Here is an 18,769-nt window from a genome sequence, read left to right on the forward strand (position 1 = left end):
AATGCTTTTGTGACCTGATCATAAAAGGCAATCAGGTTGGTCTGACATGACCTGCCCCTAATGAAACCGTGCTGGTTGCCCTTGAGCATCATCCCAGAAGCTGGCCCATAAGAAAAGCTGGAGGGTAAATACCCATGAAACTGAGAAGTAAATTGAATTATGAGCTTGCAATCAACAGGTTCCTGTTGCCAGACATCTAGAAGACTACAAATACATTGACCAACATTTTTCAAACCTAAGTGGCCTACAGCCCAGGCTGGCACCAAGCACCAAACCAAATGGGGCTGATCTGCAAAACTCCTGAGCAGTTTCATACTGAATTCAATGGCAGCTGAGTATTCAGCTATTTTTTAAATATCAGGCCATTTAGTTTTAGTATTTTATGCACTGCATTCCACTTCTATATATTCAAAAGTCTAGCAAATATTTCTATACCATCTGAGGACCTTCGCTTAAAGTTCCCTCCATTTTCCACTTTATACAAATCTTCTCTCATATATCTTAGGAAAAAGGCTGCGTAATACAGGGCCCACTGACAATGAGTATAGCCTTTTGCCATTTTGCTGAAATTTGATTATACACAATATGCTACAGTAATATCTACAATGTTTAAAAATAATTTGAGTGCCAGTGTTGTGGCCTATGAGGTCTAGTGCAGAGCTGCATTACTGATAGGGAACATGATACAAGGTTTCATGACACTGGAGAATGATAGTCTTGTGAACAGGTGACAGGAGTGGGGGTGTGGGCTCAGTTCATTCATGGATCTACCTAGAAGCAATCTGCTGTGACAAATACCAAAGGCATTTTTTCCCCCCTCTCTTATCTGTGTCAGAGGGTGTGTTAACTATTCTTATCAAGCCCAGATCCAGAAGAACAGCATGAGGAAAAGAATAAGTACTACTGGAGAAGTGTCAGACATTCACAATATGTGCTTCTGGATTTTGAAAGTTAACTCTCAAGGAAGGATCTAAGTTGTATTCTTTTGAATGAACGGAAAACAGATAAACGTCAGTGTACTGTTTTGCCGGTAGGAGGGGTGAAATTAAGGTTAAACAACTGCAACTCTGATCTTGCCCTCAGAGTTATGAAGTCTTTAAAGATGGCCAGGGGTGGTTTCCTTTCCTTGTTTAAATAAGAAATTTGAGTAGAGTTTCTGGGAAAACTTAACCCCCTGTGAGCCAAAACTGCATATTCCATTTTGAGTTATTGAGCAATACGTCTGCATCAGGCCAATACTGTTCTCAGTGAAATCCACTCTGCATCCTTAAAGGCATTGATACAGTTGAAGCCAAATAATTCTTATTTTGTTTTATGAATGCTATCGCATTCTTCATTAAAGCAGACAGAGCAGTGGACAAGTATGAAACCACACTAAGTGGAGTGTGCACTTTCTACCATTGCCCTTCTTCCATATTTTTGGATGTTTTTATCTGAGAAAAACAGCTCTAATCCAATGCACTGAAAAAAGACATAATATTGCAAAGCTCATTTGTGAGGAGAACTTGGAAGCTACTAGGACTCAATACAGCAGATAGTACTGAATTGTGAAAAGAACGGGACTGTGGGAAAAAGAACTCAGAACAGAAGAAAAATGCACTTCCCCCCCAGGTCTGGTTTTAGAGACACATTAAATCAACACTAAATACTGTTTGCATTAAAGCAATTTAAGCTGAATGAATCTGCATCACTTGGCCCCATCATACAACTGTTCAGAGAACTAAGTATTTCGTTAAAAAAATGTATCACTACTTTTTAGTAGAAAAAGTAAAGCCAAAAAAGGCAAGCCCAGTACTCTTATCTTTATATTCTTGCCCATTTCACCTTCTTGCCTTGTACTCCATAGTCCTGCCATTCTTTTTCCCCTATGCAAAACAAATGGAACCCCCTCTCACCAGAACTGTTTTAACATTATCAAACATATTTTAAAACATCAAAATACAAATAACTATCAATGTGTAAGGCCATCTTAACAACATTGCTGTTATGTTGTAGAATTTTCCAATTCTAAAATGTTGTTCTATAACCTCTAAAAAAGTCTGTCTGGCTGTAACTATTTCCTATTTGTTTGGACAATACTTCACACACAAAAATATTAAGAAAGAAAACAGCATCCAAGTGTTACAGTATTTCTTTTAAGAGCAAATTTGATAAACTGCATAAGAGCTTGAACTTGATTACCGCCAAGTAAATCAACACCTTGATTTGAGGATTAAGAACTACAAAGATTAATGCAATAAGCAGGGCTTAAGAGGTCCTGGAAGAAAGCTAGAGGCCAAGAGATTTAAAAATAAAGTGCCGTAGATTCAAACTGTGATCAGTGCTCTGCTGCATGAGACTTCATAACCAATTTGCAATTAATGATCTACTGATGTACAGTAGTACGTTTCTGAATGTCGTGGCCCGGGGGGTTCGGGCCAGGCGTGACAACTGGGCTGGGACCAGGAGCTCACGTGCCAAAGTGTCCGCCATCCTCCCTCTCAGCAGCGGGGAACACAACTCGCCTTCGACCCTTGGATGCAGCGTGGTTCTGCCCCAGAGGTTTCTCTCACCGACCTCCTGGAACTAAAGATGGGCATTTAGGGTCCTGAAAAACGTGTCCCTGAAAATCTCCACGGACATTTCTGAATGTCTTCATTGTCTCAATGACCTCAAAGAAAGTACTGTGTTCAATATAGGCTTGTCCTAGATCCAGACTACTTCCACAATTACATTTCCAATGTGGAAAATATTCCAACGTGGAAAGATTTCCTGTTCACTTATATACATTGACCATAAGTGGATTTCAGGTTTTCAGCTCCATGAAGGGTCACTTTCTGGCAATATCAAAAGTCATGTAAGTATAACTAAAGTGGAATTTATATTGTCACCAGAACCTGCAATACAGAATTTGGTCTTGGATTATCACAAAGGGCTTCACTTTAATAATCATTAAGTCCAATCTTTTCACTTAAAAAGCTTCTCATTCCACATTGTCCAAATTCATCTTGATACAGAGCAACCAACATGCTACTTGCACACATCTACCATGAGACCTTGCATCTAAACAAAATATATTGCCTCACAACTGTAAATGTTCCTTGTTATTTATGTTTCTTATTAAACAAATGCTATACATTTGAAAGGGAAAAGACATATCTTTAAGACAATAATTCATCTAGCCTGCTGCATGAACAATAAAATTCAATACACTTCATATGAAAGGAGGAAAGCAAATCGGATAAGCCAAATAGAACAGCTTCATGTTGCAAGTGTTTCACAATTTCAACAAAGTCTAGGAACTCAAAACTAAAGGCTATCTTTTGTTATTAAAATATGTGCAGCTGATGCATTTCAAACAAAGGTAACAAAAACATCAGTTCCTTTTGACAAATTAATTATGAGTAACATTCAAAGTAAAGTTTGTTAGCCCTATTCTCTAAGGACAATCTAACTGGAAGAAAGATATAAAAGTGAAAACATCTTCACTAATAAAAAGTCCAATGAATGGAAAGGAGATACCACTTTGTGATTAGCACCCAACTAGATTTGTAATGATTTAAAAATAATGGACTTAGAGATCTTAAGAGATCTCTACATAAAGGTCCTGCCTGCTATAAAATTTGATATCCTGGAGCCTGGCCCAGTAACTTTATAAATTAGCTGAAAAGCATCTTTGGCTGAGGTCAAGCAAGACTAGTTAGATAAAAGACATGGAAAAAAAAAAAAGAAAAAAATGCAGAACAAGTCAGTAAAAACCCAAAAGCTAGATAGCTGGACACGTCCTAATAACCAGACAGTAGATGCTCAGGTAAAATGGCATTGTGCACTTTTCTCATTATTTAAATGTAAATTTCTCAAGTTAGGCACTCTCCAGCTAATCAAGCATAATTAAGCAAAAAGAACGTAACAAAAAGTTCATACATATTTTGTGTGTTCTGCATATTACAAGAGTCAACTCCAGAATCTGATTTTCTTAATAAGCACCCGTAAAATAAACGTTATTGTACTGGTGCAATTTAAAAAGAAAGATGTCAGCTTAAAAAAATATTTTTCAAGACATCTGAAAAGCTATTTTTCAATGTATATACTACGTTCTCAGCCAGGTGCGTACAAAGCTTAAATGACTACATTCTTTTTTGAGAGATCATATTGTAGACAAACAAGTCCCATACATAGTGCAATTCCAAAAAATGCCTAATGGAGTTTTAGAAGAATCACACAGTATTCATTTTAAAAGGACCATATCAAGGTTACATTGTCAATGAACTGCAGGTATCATCACTATTGTCATCTCACTGAAGTGCAAATAAAGCATTTTGGAAATTATATAAACACATAATTTGTAAGTGTTTAAAAAGTATATGATTTCCAGAAAGCAGTATCTGAACACATGTGGATTAGCATATAGATCTTTAAAACACAGATAGAAAGTAAGTTCTGGTTAAGTGTTGCTTCAATAGCAAGATGTTATTATGAGACTAAAAGGAGAAGAATAATGTAATAGGAAAGTCTTTAAAATGAGTACATTTCAAGCTCAACTACTTTAATCTCTAGGATTCAGCTCAAACAATTTTACATGGTTCTTTAGTGATTACTATCCTTCTCTTACCTGATGTGACCAACCAATTCAATCAACTTGTGGCTGAAGAAGTACGCAGTCAGCTCAGACACATGACTCAGCACAGAACAGACTCCAAAGAGGGTGGTAGTCCCATTCAAGTCTTGTAAGTGCCAATAAAGAAAGGTGAACACAAAACCATATCCAAATCCCATAAACCAAGCCACAAACAGCACAGAACCATACTGTATACTACACAGCATTTTTATCAGGTCCCAAAAACTAAATGACTGTGACTGGCTTGCACTGGTAGGAGTGTTGTCTGAGGAGTCAGAGGAGGTATTTCTGTCCACCTGTGGGATCTCTACCTCTTTTCTCTTGTGTTCATCTTGTTTGAAGTGGGTATAGTGGAATCGGAACTGAGTGGCCACAATTAGTGCCATTGTCATCAGCACACCAAAAACTATAAAAACAATCCTGTAGTTCTTGTATTCAGGAGCTTTACAGCCCAGACCTTCAATGATGACATCAATATGGGTATAGTCAATACCAATTCCCACAGACAACATGGCAAGGCCCCAACCCAGAGAACCCCACATACGCTGCAGTCCATACCGGTCCCTGTGTTTGCCGAGATACTGGAGGGTCACGGTGTCCACAATAGTAACAGAGGAAGCACTGAAAAACTCTCCTATTATGACAACCAGCAAGATGACTAGAAAGATAGCTTCTACTTCCTGATGATCATAAACAAGCATGACTTGATCAGAAGGTACTGGCTTTGTTGTGACAGTGGGTGGTGGTATGCTCTGCGATTTATTTCCTGGTGGCTCAGAACTAGTGGTGATGTTTTTTGAAATAACATTTGTGTTGTTCTCCACAGCAAGCACTTCATCACTCATCTGAGTAGGTAATGGAAACAACATTTCTGGATTAAGAGTCCCCGTGGTTTCCGAAGGAAGACTGTAAGGTAACAGTTCAATAGGATTAACTGTCCCTCTTGTTTCCAAATTCGGGGAACTGGAAGTTAATAGGTCCCTCTTTCCACGAGCTCTCTGTGACATGGGACTAGCTGTGGTTAGTAGAGAAGAACTGGAAGCAAACTGTGGAGGCATAGTTACAAGGCTGCTTGCATTGGTGGGATGCGGGGGTGGAGGACCCTTTGGTACACATCTTAAGGTAGCTGGTCTAACAAATCCAATCCCCAGGTTAAATAAGACCCAACATAAAAGTGAAAAGAGAAGGACAATTTTCCCTTTTTTAAAGCGATCTGCCACCACTCCCCAGAAAGGAGCACTGCAAAACTCAATGAAGTACCTAATGCCAACCAAAAGTCCACTCTGACTGGGTGACATGCCCAGCTGCTTATAATACACAGGCAGTAATGGATAAAGAGAGCCATATGCAGAGTAAAAGAAAAAATAAAAAACTTTTGAAATCAGAAGATCGTTGTTTATTTTGACACAGTGCTTTTCTAACCAGTCTAGCTCCTCATCTGGAACAGTGGTGGTATCTGTTGAAGAGGTTTCATTTTGGGCCTGCAAGTCTTGCTCCTTGGAAATTCCATTGAAAGGATCAGCAAGCACATATTTTCTCTTCTGCTCTTCTTCATCATCAGTTAAAATGGCAACTTTATCATCAGCTGCCATGGCTAATCCCAAATACTGATACTCAGCAGGTTCTCCGGAAAGACCACGGACACCCTAGTGAGAAAAATAAATCAGACTATAGTTAAAATACAATTTTAACAGAAACAAAAAAGGAAGCAATCCTACAAGGTCACTCATTAAGACACGAAGGAAAAATAGGATATCTTATTTCTTACAGACCCTGACCCATAAATATATTAGGAACAGAGTAAGAACAAACAACATTGCATTCATTCACTGATTCACTTATGCAAGAGTAAGCAACAGTAATAGGTAAAGAACAAAGGATTTACCAGCCAACACTGTCACTATTAAAAGGAATTTATCTTCCAATAGTAGTTATTATTGAAACTATGGTTATTGAAATGCAGTTATCACAGGAGAGATTTCAAAGACAAAACTGGGAGGTAAGCACCCAACTGATATTTATGACTTTAAAAATCATGTCCCGCTTTTCCTAGATTTTAACTACATTATTTACAGTATTCTTTAAATAACCCTGAAGAGTAAACATGCAAGGTCAGAAGCAAACACACACTCAAATACACTCCAGCCTGGTACTGATCAAAAACAACAGCCACCCAAAAGCTGATGGCCTAGGCAGGATTAGCTGAATGCATACAGGAAACATGAAGTATAGCAATTATATACATCTGTAACTGATTGAGTACAAAATAATTCTGGGTTATTTTTTTATGAAAACAGGGTATTGGGTCTTTGTTCAGGAACCAATCCCCCATTTATAACATTTTTCCCATAGGAACATTGGTTCTGAGTTATGATCCTGCATGATGGAGCTGGCGACTTGGCCATATGCAGTCCTATGGCTTGCCTGGATTGCATGCTGCCAGGACCTCTACCTGCCACAGGCCCCGAGCACCCTGAGGGCCTGCCACTGGCTGCTGCCAGTGGTGGAAGGGGCTGTGCACAATGGAGGGGTGTGTTTGTAGGGGGGTCCCAGAACCCACCATACACACGCACCCACACCCCTTATGCACACCCAACACACACTGCAGCATGCGCACCCCCCACAGCCCCACAAACCCCATACCTGCTCACACATCCACACCCCCCACACTTCCACACACACATATCCAGCACCCCAGAAACCAAATACCCACCTACCCCTACTTATACAAGAATAAGACCTGATTTTAAGCTATTGTGCAATCATCTCTATGTACACTATGCAAACCCCAAAACTCGTTAAGCGGCCCTCCAACTAGAATAATTGCCTGTCCTGATCTAAGGTGAGGTAAAAAGCAAACAAGTCTCTGTTCTCAGGAGCTAATTAAAATGAAAAAATGCCTGGTGGTCATTTTTAATATTTAAAATTAGCCTTGAGGGGAAGAGAACCAAAAACAAAATGTTGTACAACTAGAATCAAGTGGATTCTCTTCATGTTTGTGTTATAACAGTTTATTTGTTTTTATTTTTAAATTTAAAAAAATATGCTAATTTATATACTCCTCAGGAACAGAGTAAGAGCCAGAAATACAGTGTGCCAATCTGTTCCAAATAATCCAACTTTGCACCACAAGCCAATCTTTAGAATCAAAGAAAAACTTAAGTACATATCAAAACTAGATTTTCCCTTGCTCTTGCTAAAAATCTGTATTTTGCAGTACCCCTTAAAACCAACAAATCTGATCACAGAAAATGGATAAATAAAGGAAAGGATCAGTATGAGTTTCTACAAACATACATGTTATAAAGTTTCTGTTCAACTCTTGCAGATTTCATTCAACTTGGGCTGCGTACACACAGATGTGCCTTCCTGTCTCTTTTGGGATCTAGAATACATAGAGTAGACAGCAAAGTTCTATAGTAAAGTTCAATAATCTGGAAGAATTTTTCCAGGTTTGTTCTCCTGGTAGAAAAACTTACCTAGAGCTGTATGTACAGACAGGTGAATGCTGAGGCCCTGAAGAGTGGAGAGCTTGCAGTACTGACACTGCAGCCAGGGGGCCCTTACGCACACGAGTCCATGAGCTCTGCAGGCTCCCTTAGTCTGCCTATGCAGACAGCAGTAGTGCATAGGGTAGCCCTGAGTGGCTGACCCAGAGTATCTATGGTCAGCATGTGTTTCTCCCTTCTGCAGAATGTAGGGATTTGTGAAGGGGATATATTATATTCCCTGCAGGAGCTGCTGAGTCCAGCCAGTGATAAACTGGCTCCCTGGGTGAAGGATGTAGGAGGGCTATGTTCTCTTCTGAGAGAAACCACATATACAGAAATTTGCTCTGGTTGTCCCCATTTATTTTTCTCCTGGAACAGCCATTTTTACTGTGAAAGAAAAACCTTGAACACTCGTGATTTCTCCTGGGAGAGTCACTGCTCTCCCAGAAGAAACTGAATATATGAGGTCCCAGTAAGAGCGCTAGATTCACAATTAAAAGGGAAGTTTTACAAGAAACTTTCTATTAACAGATTTTCAAATGTCTAGGCATAGATTCCTAAAATTAAATAAATAAATAAAAATAAATAAATAACCTTCACAAGATTTGCTTGGCTAGCTGGTGTCTGATTTTGGAAAATAACTGTTACAATGGAAAACATTTAAAAAGCAATAAGGAAACCCAGCCCTCCTACTTCCCTTCACCCTAAAAACAGTGTGCACCCCAAAATATTGTGCGACTATGGCGGATAACTTTTTCCAGTCACAATGCTTATGAACAATATTCTTTTCTGTCATCTCCTGTCTGTCTTAGATTGCAAGCTATTCTGTGTTTGTATAGTACCTAGCCCAATGGAGGCTCATTCATGACAGATCCATGGGCACTACAATAAACATGATTAATTTAAAAAATGACAGCAGTTTTTATTTTAAAACAAGTTTCGCTTCCAAAGACAGCAAAGTGCTCTCAACAGAGGATCCAGGCCAGTGCTGTCCCCTATGCCAGTTTATAAAATGATTACTTAATAAATGACAATATGACTTTAGACTGGATAAACCTCCATCCTTATCTTGCTTCACCCCACACTCCATTGTCCAACATCATATCTCTTTTTATACCAAAGTTGTGGCCAAATATTTGGAGATTTGGAACCCCTGACAATTTCAATAGTCAGTACCTCTCAGCACTTGGCTTCGGCTCTGTATTACACATACCTTGAGGTAAGGAACATTTAATATTTTATTTGTTAATAAAGTCCGAAGTACATGGAATGTGCTATGTACCCAAGTACAGTAAAAAGTACTACTGAGTAAATGTACTATGGGAAGTTTTAAAAAATGATTTTTTAAAACTGATCTTTATATGCCCTAAATGAACTTGCTTCTTCAGTTAGGTCTATACCAGGATATATAGGTGTGCCCAAACTAGCTTTAATCTAATCAGCTCAGGTGACAATACAGAGGGTAGGGTAGGTTGGCACCTTAGAGACGAAGAACTATGAAATTTCATAGGCAACAGCCTACATTGTCAGTGCAGTAAGACAAGGAACTATGGAATTTTATTGCCTACTCTATGTATTCCAGATCCCATAAGAGCAAGTAGTCAGCTGTGTTGGTCTGAAGGAAGACAGAAGGCAGGACTGGGTGGTGCCCTTAAAGAGTTAGTTTCTATAGTGGCTTATACATGTGCTCAAGGTGGGGGATGGGGGTGCATTTTACTTAGAGTGATTCCTGGACAGTTGCTTTAATTAAAATCGCTTACTCACATGTGTATTAAGCTCCAGCATGTTTAACAATGGCCATGAGCCATTAGACAAGGTTTAGATAAAGCGCCCTGAGGCCATCTTAAAATGCTCAGGGGCTTACTGCACATGATGGTGAGGGGACGCTGGACCGTTCTAATTATAGCATTGGAGCAGACTCGACTAATTGAGTCTTCTCTGATGCATTCTAATTAGAACACTAAATAGCACATCTATAGTCACCCTTTAGGATCCCAGAAATGCTTGTATGGCCCACACTGAAACCTATAGTGACACATCTTTACTACAGTGTTACCTACACTACTTAGATTAAAACAAGCCTATTCTTTGATTGCAATATGTGTATACTATTTGTCAAATATATACTCCTAAGCTTTTCTACACTTCTAATGAGGACGAAATAACTAGTCAAGTGAAGACGATCAGTTTCATGTTCAAATACAGTCAGTCCTTGACTTGCAATGTTTCAAATTACAGTGTTTCACCTTATAATATTTATAAACTGACACCCTGTTTCAACTTTATGACATCAGTTTCGACTTTACAAAGCTTTATCTGATGTGATGCCACACAAGCAAACAAGTTTGCTGCATCGCTCATCTCCCTGGAGAACATCTGTCCAAACTTCCTTGAACACTTTCTTTAAGAAAGCAGACAAGACTCCAGAAAAACCTGTAGCCAAGACTCCTGAGAAGACTCTAGCCAAGAACCCTTCAAAACGTCCAACCAAGAGCCTTTCAAAAGGTCCAGCAAAGTCACCTCAGAGAAGTCCTTCCAAAGCAATATGATTGCTATTTACAGTAGTGCAAGCACCTACTCTGCACTCCTTTCAGAAATGTTTGGATGCTTATCTTGCTGGGATCCTATGACCCCAGCTGACTTCCTGCCCCTTGGGCAGGGGGCTGGACTCGATGATCTTCTGAGGTCCCTTCCAGCCCTAATGTCCATGAAATCTGTGAATGTAGCTATATTACTCATCTATAATTGATTGAGTACAAAACTCTGGGTTAATTTTAGTAAAAATAGGGAATCAGGCCTTGGTTCAGGAACCAATACCTCATTGTTTCTTATGAGAAAATTTGTTGCAAGTTACAACTTTTCAACTTAAGACGCAGTTTTCAAGAACCAATTGTGTCGTAAGTCCAAGGACTGCATGTACTCAATTTCTCAGCAAGCAAACAAATGATTTAGAAGTTCTCCTTCCTAACACCCAGACTATATTTATACATTGAAGAATTTTCTCCAGTATAACAGCATAATAATATCATAAGAAATGTTGGGGGGGGAGGGGGGAGGGTTTAATGCCACAATAAATATATATCCCCGTGGTAGAAACTACTACAGTCAGAGATCACAAATTAAATCTGCCTTAAAATTTAGGTTTTATAAACACACTTTTATAAAAGGGTTTAAGCCTTTATTTATACCTGTTAGACCCTTTTTATTTTCAGAGGAGCAACATTCCTCTACTGTGCTTGCAACTTAAAAATTGCCCATAATGCTAGGCTAGTATCACGGAATGAAAAAGTTTAAATGCCTCCTTTTTATTGTTCAGGTTGAATGAAGATGAAACGTGCACATATACACAGCTCAACATTAATTTAAATATTGTTTCAAGTAAAGAAAAGGATTCTTTGTTAGTTTCTTCAGTCTGACTTGCAAAACAACTGCAGTCACATCTCTTTCAAACCCCATCCTTCTCCACTAACCTTCACACATGTATATCTCCAAACATTTCTAGTATATGGCTAAACTGTCTATCCTTAGTCTTCAACCAGCTTTTAAAAACCTGAATATTTCCACAGTGAATTTAAAAGGTCAAACATTTAGAGTTAAGGGAAAACTAATGAAAATAACCTTCTTGATGTAAAGAAATTCTTACTCTTTTTGAGCAAGCTGTAACAAAAGCAGTCAAACTTTGATACCTGCACGTTGTTCCTTTAAATGGCTATATCTACATTGAGGAAATTAAGGAAATCCTCATACTTTAAGTACTTGCTCTGCTCCACTGGCTCTAGACCAGTAAGTCTCAATCTGGGTGCCACCAGATCCTCTGAAGGGCACCTTGAAATGTGAGGCTCAGGCTTATCCCTGACTGAACAGTCCCCATCCCCATGGCCTGTCCCCTCTGGAAGAAGGTAAGCACTGTAATATATAAATCAGCTTTTGAAATTGGGTTCCACTCAGTTCTCAAGTTATGGAGAGGCGCCCTAAGTCCAATGAGGGGTTCCACAAGTTCAGAAAGGCTGAGAACCACTCCTCTAAACCAATTCTAGACAACATGGTAGATTCAAAAAACACAAAACCACAAACGTTCCTGTTATTGTTAGCAAACTGATTATCCCAGTTTCTCTGCTGAGCTTTCTCCTTTCTTCTCCTAACAGGAAAGTATTGTCTTCCTGTGGTTCTTACCTGTTTCCCCTTCCAAGGTGGTCATTTAACTAAAGGCTTGCTGCATCTGCAAATTTTGCAGGGCTTATAATATAGGTGGACACTATTTGTAACAAGTGAAAAATTCCCCAATAAAAAGTATGCAAATACTTAAGTCCCTACAATATACTGATTCAAATTCATTTTGAGCTCTAAATTAAGGTTTTTTGTTTTAATGATAAGCAGGTATCCTGGTTAAATGATAAGCAGGGATCTCCAATTTAAAAAAATCCCCAATTTTCACTTATATATGTGGCGTTTCATTTAAATCACAGAAAAATGTGGATTTGGGGTTACTTTTGTTAACTGTTTTTTTAAACAAAGAAAACTAGGATCCCTGATGATAAGTTTACCCCAAACTGCAACAACATCATTTTAAAACCCTCATCTCTTATAAACACTTTGCTGAATTTACTTGATACATGATTCAGGAAAATTCTAGCCTACTGGTTCATTATATAACTATCCTTAAACCTTGTTCAATACAAGCATGAAACCACACCCCACCGGATATGAAGCCATTCATAGGACACTGGTGGTGAATTAACCTTCAGTAAACTGAATGGCAAGATGGCATTTATAACTGGTAGTTGCAGCCTTAATATAGAAAAAAGCTTTCATCTTTGTAATATTTCCATAAAATTGATTTGTATTCAGATGATATATTCATATGAAATAATGAAAACATATAAACATAATCCAATCCTGATTTATCAGAAAAATTAAGAGAACTGAGGATTCATCATTTATTAAGTTCTCAGTTTAACATATACAAATTAGAATATCAATTGTGTTGTTTATAGTTATGTAGTTCTTTTTCAATTAGCTTGCTGACTGCTTTTTCTTAAATACTTACTATACATCTGTTGCTAATTTATCCAATAAAAAGTTCATGAGCCTATGCCAGAGATGTGGGGCAGAAAATTTTCCAATTCAAAATTTTCCAGAAAACCCATATCTCTGCCCTATGCAATGCATTCAGAATGGGGTTCATCTCCCAGAACTGAAGCACAGAGATCAACATGGATATCACTGTATCCTGCTACTGGCAGTAGCTTACATCTCCATAAAAGGTCTGCTTCAAGTATCACATGAAGAGCAAAAGATGCTACTTGGGCATTCATGACTATCAGTCATACTAGACTTCTACTGCAGGCTAAAAATTAATAGCAGTGGAACTGTGCTCTGAAAGGCCCGAATTCTGCAAAGACTGGCTTACGCAAGATCCCCACTGAAGTAAAAAAGCTACTCCCAGAAGTTACATAAACAGTTCTTTGTAGTCTACTAAGACTTGTGTTTTTTACCTCACAAACAGTAAAAATAAGCTTTACAAATGTGAAAGTGGAGGAACTTCTTAAGAATCCAGCCACCAGAGCTGGACTGTTAAAACTATTAGCTGACACACTACAGCATTTCTATAACACAGAGAATCATACCCACAGTACTTTAAGAATTTAGCTACCACCTTAACTTTACAGGATATCTTTGCTGTGGTGCCAACAAACCTACAGCACTATCATGCAGTGATCATGCAGCTTCCATGACATCTGTGACTACTGAGGTATGCAAACAGCTTTTGTTCTTACCTCATCCTCCCACTCCACCTGTATGTCTATTCATCTGTTTAGGTTTCAGCTGATGTGCTGTTGTTATCTTTCTGGGTCAGGGGCTATTTCTGTGCTGGTTATTATCTAAGTCCCCTAATCGCTTTGTAGATCTTAAAGCAATACAACAATGGGTCTGTTATAGTCCTGTGTATTTATATACACCTAGGTGAAGTGGATTTAAAATGCTACCCTTCTTGTTTGGTAGCATTTCACACTTGCATTGTCGTATATAGTGATTGTACAAAAGAGCAAGGTAGTGGACAGTCACACCCTGTATGCATTTGTTATATATGGAAAATAAAGTAATTTATATCAGGTGAGTAAAATTTAAAAGGGTGGTATGATAGTCAGACAGTTTTTCAGCTGTTCTTCAAGACCAACTTTGCTATTAGTCTAGTTCAGTAATATAGATCTGGCTAGCCACCTGAGGCACAACATAAGAGTCACTATGATTCTGAAGAAATAGTAGAGGAAACTCAGCACTTTATCAGTGCATACACTTCAGTGAACATCTGTATGGTCAAGCTAGATGTACTAGTTGATTTGGCACAGAATGACTCATTATACAGGCTGTGGTTCTCACCCATGACACTGCATGCAGCTATCACAATTTCTTGAGATTAATTTTAGGGTCCAAATAAAGTTACAATCTAACCACAGGAAATGTTGAAGATTTAAACTATGAGGAAACACTGGATGTAACCAAAGCATTTGCTTTGAGAAGCATGTATGAATCCATCTGAAACACATTTAAATTATGAAGGATGTGGAAAAGTTGAACAGATTATATATAGGTAACTGTGTATATCTATATACTTATAAGCATGTTCTCATATGTTTGACTCTTATAGCTATATATATATATATGTCTATATATTTCCCGCTATTTTAATATATATACGTGTTTGTATATATAAGCATATTCTCATGCGTCCAACTATACAGGTATCTATATACAAGCATGTATATCCATCTGCATGATATCTATCTATATCTGTATATTGTCAGACATGTGAGAACATGTTTATAGAGAGAAGGAAAGAAGGAGTGCTACAACTATATACATGTTTATAATATACAAGGTTCTTTTTCTCTTATTTCTGGGACTTGCTGTTCTCATGTGTTTGATTATATCTATGGTCAAACATGTGGGAACAAGTCTCATAAGTAACAGAAAAAGAAGCAGAAGGCAAAGTAGAATAGCACTTTATAGATTAATTCAATCGGGGTGCATAAGCAAAGAACTAGAGAAAAGGTTCAACCTAATGAGAAATATTTAACATGTAATTGTTAAATATTTCTCATTAGGTTGAACCTTTTCACCACTGTAAAGTGTAGGGGAACAAATACACCAAGGAGGAAAAAAAACAACATTGAGTCAAGAGAAGAAAAGGCAACCTGGGTGAGAAGCTTATGATGAGTAGCATACTATACACATCTAAGACTATGGTATGATAAGTCTCCTCCTGGCTGGCAGGAAGACTGGTACAAAATCAGAAAAAAAGGAGAGAAAAACAAGTTGCCATCGCCCCAGTGACAAGCATCCCCAAGGTGATCTCCCCATCCACTGCATCACAGTTCTGCCTCAGCAGCACCTCAGATATAGCAGGGTCCTTACTGCTCAAAGACAGTCAAAGGAATCCCTCAAGATACCAGTCCTGGCAGGGAAACGCCCTTCTAAAAATGGGTGTACTCAACGTGGGGGCTTACTTCACCCTAAAGTGAAGCAGTGTTTTTAAAAACCCATTTCTTCAATTTAGGGTGAAGTAAACCCCTGTTTCATCTATACATTCCCTATGTGCCCAGACCTCTCCTTTTTAAAAAAAAAAAAAAAAAAAGAATTTAAACCAAATCAAGTGCAAATCCATGAGTCAGTCTAGAACCATAGGTGGCCGGCCCTACAACAGTCAAACATCCTCCACCCCCACCAGGGCCTTCAGATATTTCCAAAGTCTTTCAACGAGCATCCTACATGCAGGCCCAAGCCTGAAGGCTTGGGATTCGGATACCCCCAAGTTTCACTTGCCCTCAGCCATACTGCCACAGGAGCAAGCTAGGCAGAAGCCTCCCATTTCCATAAAATGGGCATTAAGCCCCAACACCTTGGCAGTCACCAAACCAGGCCGGAAGAACACTTATTATCCCCAGGCTTAAGAAAAACTACTTTCTTGGACCCAGGTACATGGTGTTTCTCCAGACCTCTCCTGGCCAAGCCCCTCTCGGAGAAGCCAGGAAGAGTCACGCCTACAACTGGGGACCGGCTCTCCCAGCAGCTCAGCCACAGGCACCTGGAGCAGGTTGTGGCCGCCAGGCCCCGTCTCCAGGCCGCAGCCGGAAGCGGGGAGCAGCGGGAGCCCAGGCAGGGGCCCGGGCCGGCCCTCCAGGCCTGCTTGGCTCCCCGCTGGCAGGGCGCTGCACCTTTCACGGCTGGACGCGCTCCCTCCAGCTTCATTGCCCAGCCCCAGCCACTGGCTTTTTCCACTCGGCTCGAGCCCGCCCCGCCCCGGGAGGACAAGTGTCGCGGGCCCACCGCACTCAGCCAGGCCAGAGGCGGCGGCGGCAGGCGGGGCCGGGGCATCCCGACGGGGAGGGCTCTGCGGCACCTTTGTTGACAGGCTGCGGAAGTGGCGCGGGCGGAGCCGGCCGCATCCAGGCTGCAACAACGAGCCGGCCCCGCGCATCCCGCCCGCGCCCTGGGGCCGGGGCCACCCGCCTTGGAAGCGGGGGAGAAGCGAGGCCGGCGGGGCGGCAGCGGGACTCACCTGGCCAGAGGAGCCGGCTGCGGAGGCGGAGGCAGCCTCACCCCGCGCCACGGCCGGGAACGCTCCGCCGCCTGCGGCCGAGGGCAGCGCGCACCATCGCCTGCTGCGCTGGAGCCGCCTGTGCCGCCGCCGCTGGGGGCGGGGAGCGAGAGCGAGGCCGAGTGAGGGAGCGGCCAGAGTCCGCGCGGGGACGGGCCGGTGCCAGGTGTCGCGCGGGCTCCGCCTCCCCGGGCACGCCCCGGCCGCCTGCTCCCAGGCCTCGCAGCTGCAGCAGGGGCGGGGCGGGGCAGCGCCTCCCCTGCCAGCGCCGGGCAATCCCGGGTGCCCGCCCTGGCTGCGCCCTGGGCACCGGACTAGCCTGGGCTCCTCCCGGAGGAGCTCGTGCGGACAGCCCAGGTGATGCCTGCCCCTCCATAGACTGAATGATCCCCCCCCCCCGTGCCCCCAAGTCACCCACTGTGACTGCTGGCACCTGGTGTAGTCACCACAACCAGGCCAGTGCTGCTCCCCGGCAGCGAGTGAATAAACGGATTCAAGCCAAGTGTTTCCCCCGCTGTGGTCCGACCGGGGATGCGGCGCTCTGGCAGAGAACAGCAGTTCTCCCGAGTCCGGCCGTGCTGCAGTCGCGGCAGGTCACCGGGCCCTGCGCCTTCAGCGGTTGGGTTGTACCGGTGCTTGATACGGCCCGTGGCAGTGCCAGCTGGACTGGAGGACAGTCCGACCTCAGGAAAAACGAGCCCCATGCAGAGTGCTTCCCTCTTCCAGGCATACAAAGGAGACAGTACAGAAACCAAGCTGCATTGGCTCTTAAAAGGTGCTGGGAGCAGGCAGGAAGTATTAAAGCACACTGTCTTACGAGTGACAATATGATTTTAGCACAACAGAATCCCTCTAACCAGCAATTAAAAAAAAAAAAAAAAAAGCTTTTTGGGCTATGGTGCAGTCTGATCTTGTATTAGTCATTCTGGGATGTCACTGTCTATCACCATGGAAACAACTGGATGCTCCTAAACAATTGATATCCTCCCTGAATGAAATCAACTGCACCTGACAGAAGAAAATTTAAGAAGTTGAGAGCAAGCCTGATGTGAAACAATATATACTGAAGCTTTATGGACTACAGCAGCATTTATTTAAAGATAGTTCCAATTTAAATTAATTTAGAGGCTAATTTTACAGTCCCTTGGCAAGAAAGATTGCAGAGAAGGCAATGAGACTCCTGAAGGTTAAATGACAACTCAGACGCTTCTGCTGTCTACAGCACTTCCTGCTATTCACTAATGTCACCTGAAGTATCATTCAGAACTATTATGCTTTAATAGCTCTGCTATACCTTATGTCTCTCACATCTAGTGCTGTAGTGAATTACATAATATAGGTCAGAAACAACTAAATGCAGAGAGAGAAAAGAGCTTAAAAACATGGTCAAAGAGAAAAGTATATATAGATAAGATAAAAATAATGAATCAACAAGGTAGAAAAATTAAGAAAAGATTAAAACTTCTCAGTGGTGGCAGATGACAGAACAAAGAGCAATGGTCTCAAGTTGCAACAAGGAAAGTTTAAGTTGCATATTAGGAAAAACTCTCTCACTAGGAGAGTAGTAAAGCACTGCAACAGGCTTCCCAGACAGCTTGTGGAATTTCCATCCTTAGAGGTTTTTAAGATCCAGGTAGATGAAGCATTGGTTGGGAAGATGTAGTCTTGCTTTGAACAGGGAGTTGGACTACATGACCTCTTGATGTCCCTTCCAACCTTAATTTTCTATAATTCTATGAAAACTGATTCCAGATGGCAGGAGCTACAGAATAGGATCCTGCTCTAACAATGGCAAGATGATGTGGCATGCTAGATAGGTGGGTGATACTAGACCAATGGTTCTCAACTTGTTTCGACTCAGGCACCCTTTGGAAAATGCCAACTTTTACTTTTTACTTATTTTCACCATGGAAAAACAATAAAGCAATTCTTTTATTGCAAAGAATTAAAAAAGATCACAACAGGGTAGAATGTTTTTGACCCTAAGGATTTCCATTTGAAATCTCTAGGTCATGAATGCCATGTGCCCCTGGAGGCTGGGAGGGGGCACAGCGAGCTCCATGGTGCTGTCAGCGGGGGGGG

At 41.1% G+C, this 18,769-nt stretch overlaps 1 protein-coding gene across 2 annotated transcripts in view; it reads right to left on the reverse strand.

Annotated features, from left to right (window-relative positions):
* MFSD6 (major facilitator superfamily domain containing 6) overlaps positions 1-16,896 on the reverse strand; it is a 32,705-nt gene extending 15,809 nt beyond the window's left edge. The window contains exons 1-2 of one of the 2 annotated variants that reach the window (XM_019554354.1): positions 16,649-16,894; positions 4,592-6,243 (exon numbers count right to left, since the gene is read on the reverse strand). In XM_019554354.1, coding sequence (XP_019409899.1) covers positions 4,592-6,189 — 1,598 coding nt within the window. In that variant the 5' untranslated portion in view covers positions 6,190-6,243; positions 16,649-16,894. Of the gene's footprint in view, positions 1-4,591; positions 6,244-16,648 lie in introns of both variants that reach the window. The other variant, XM_019554355.1, reaches the window with a different exon arrangement.
* Between the last annotated feature and the right edge of the window lie 1,873 nt (positions 16,897-18,769).

The sequence above is a fragment of the Crocodylus porosus genome, unplaced genomic scaffold (assembly GCF_001723895.1).
Source record: "Crocodylus porosus isolate Cpor-Errol unplaced genomic scaffold, CroPor_comp1, whole genome shotgun sequence".
NCBI classification, from domain to species: domain Eukaryota; kingdom Metazoa; phylum Chordata; order Crocodylia; family Crocodylidae; genus Crocodylus; species Crocodylus porosus.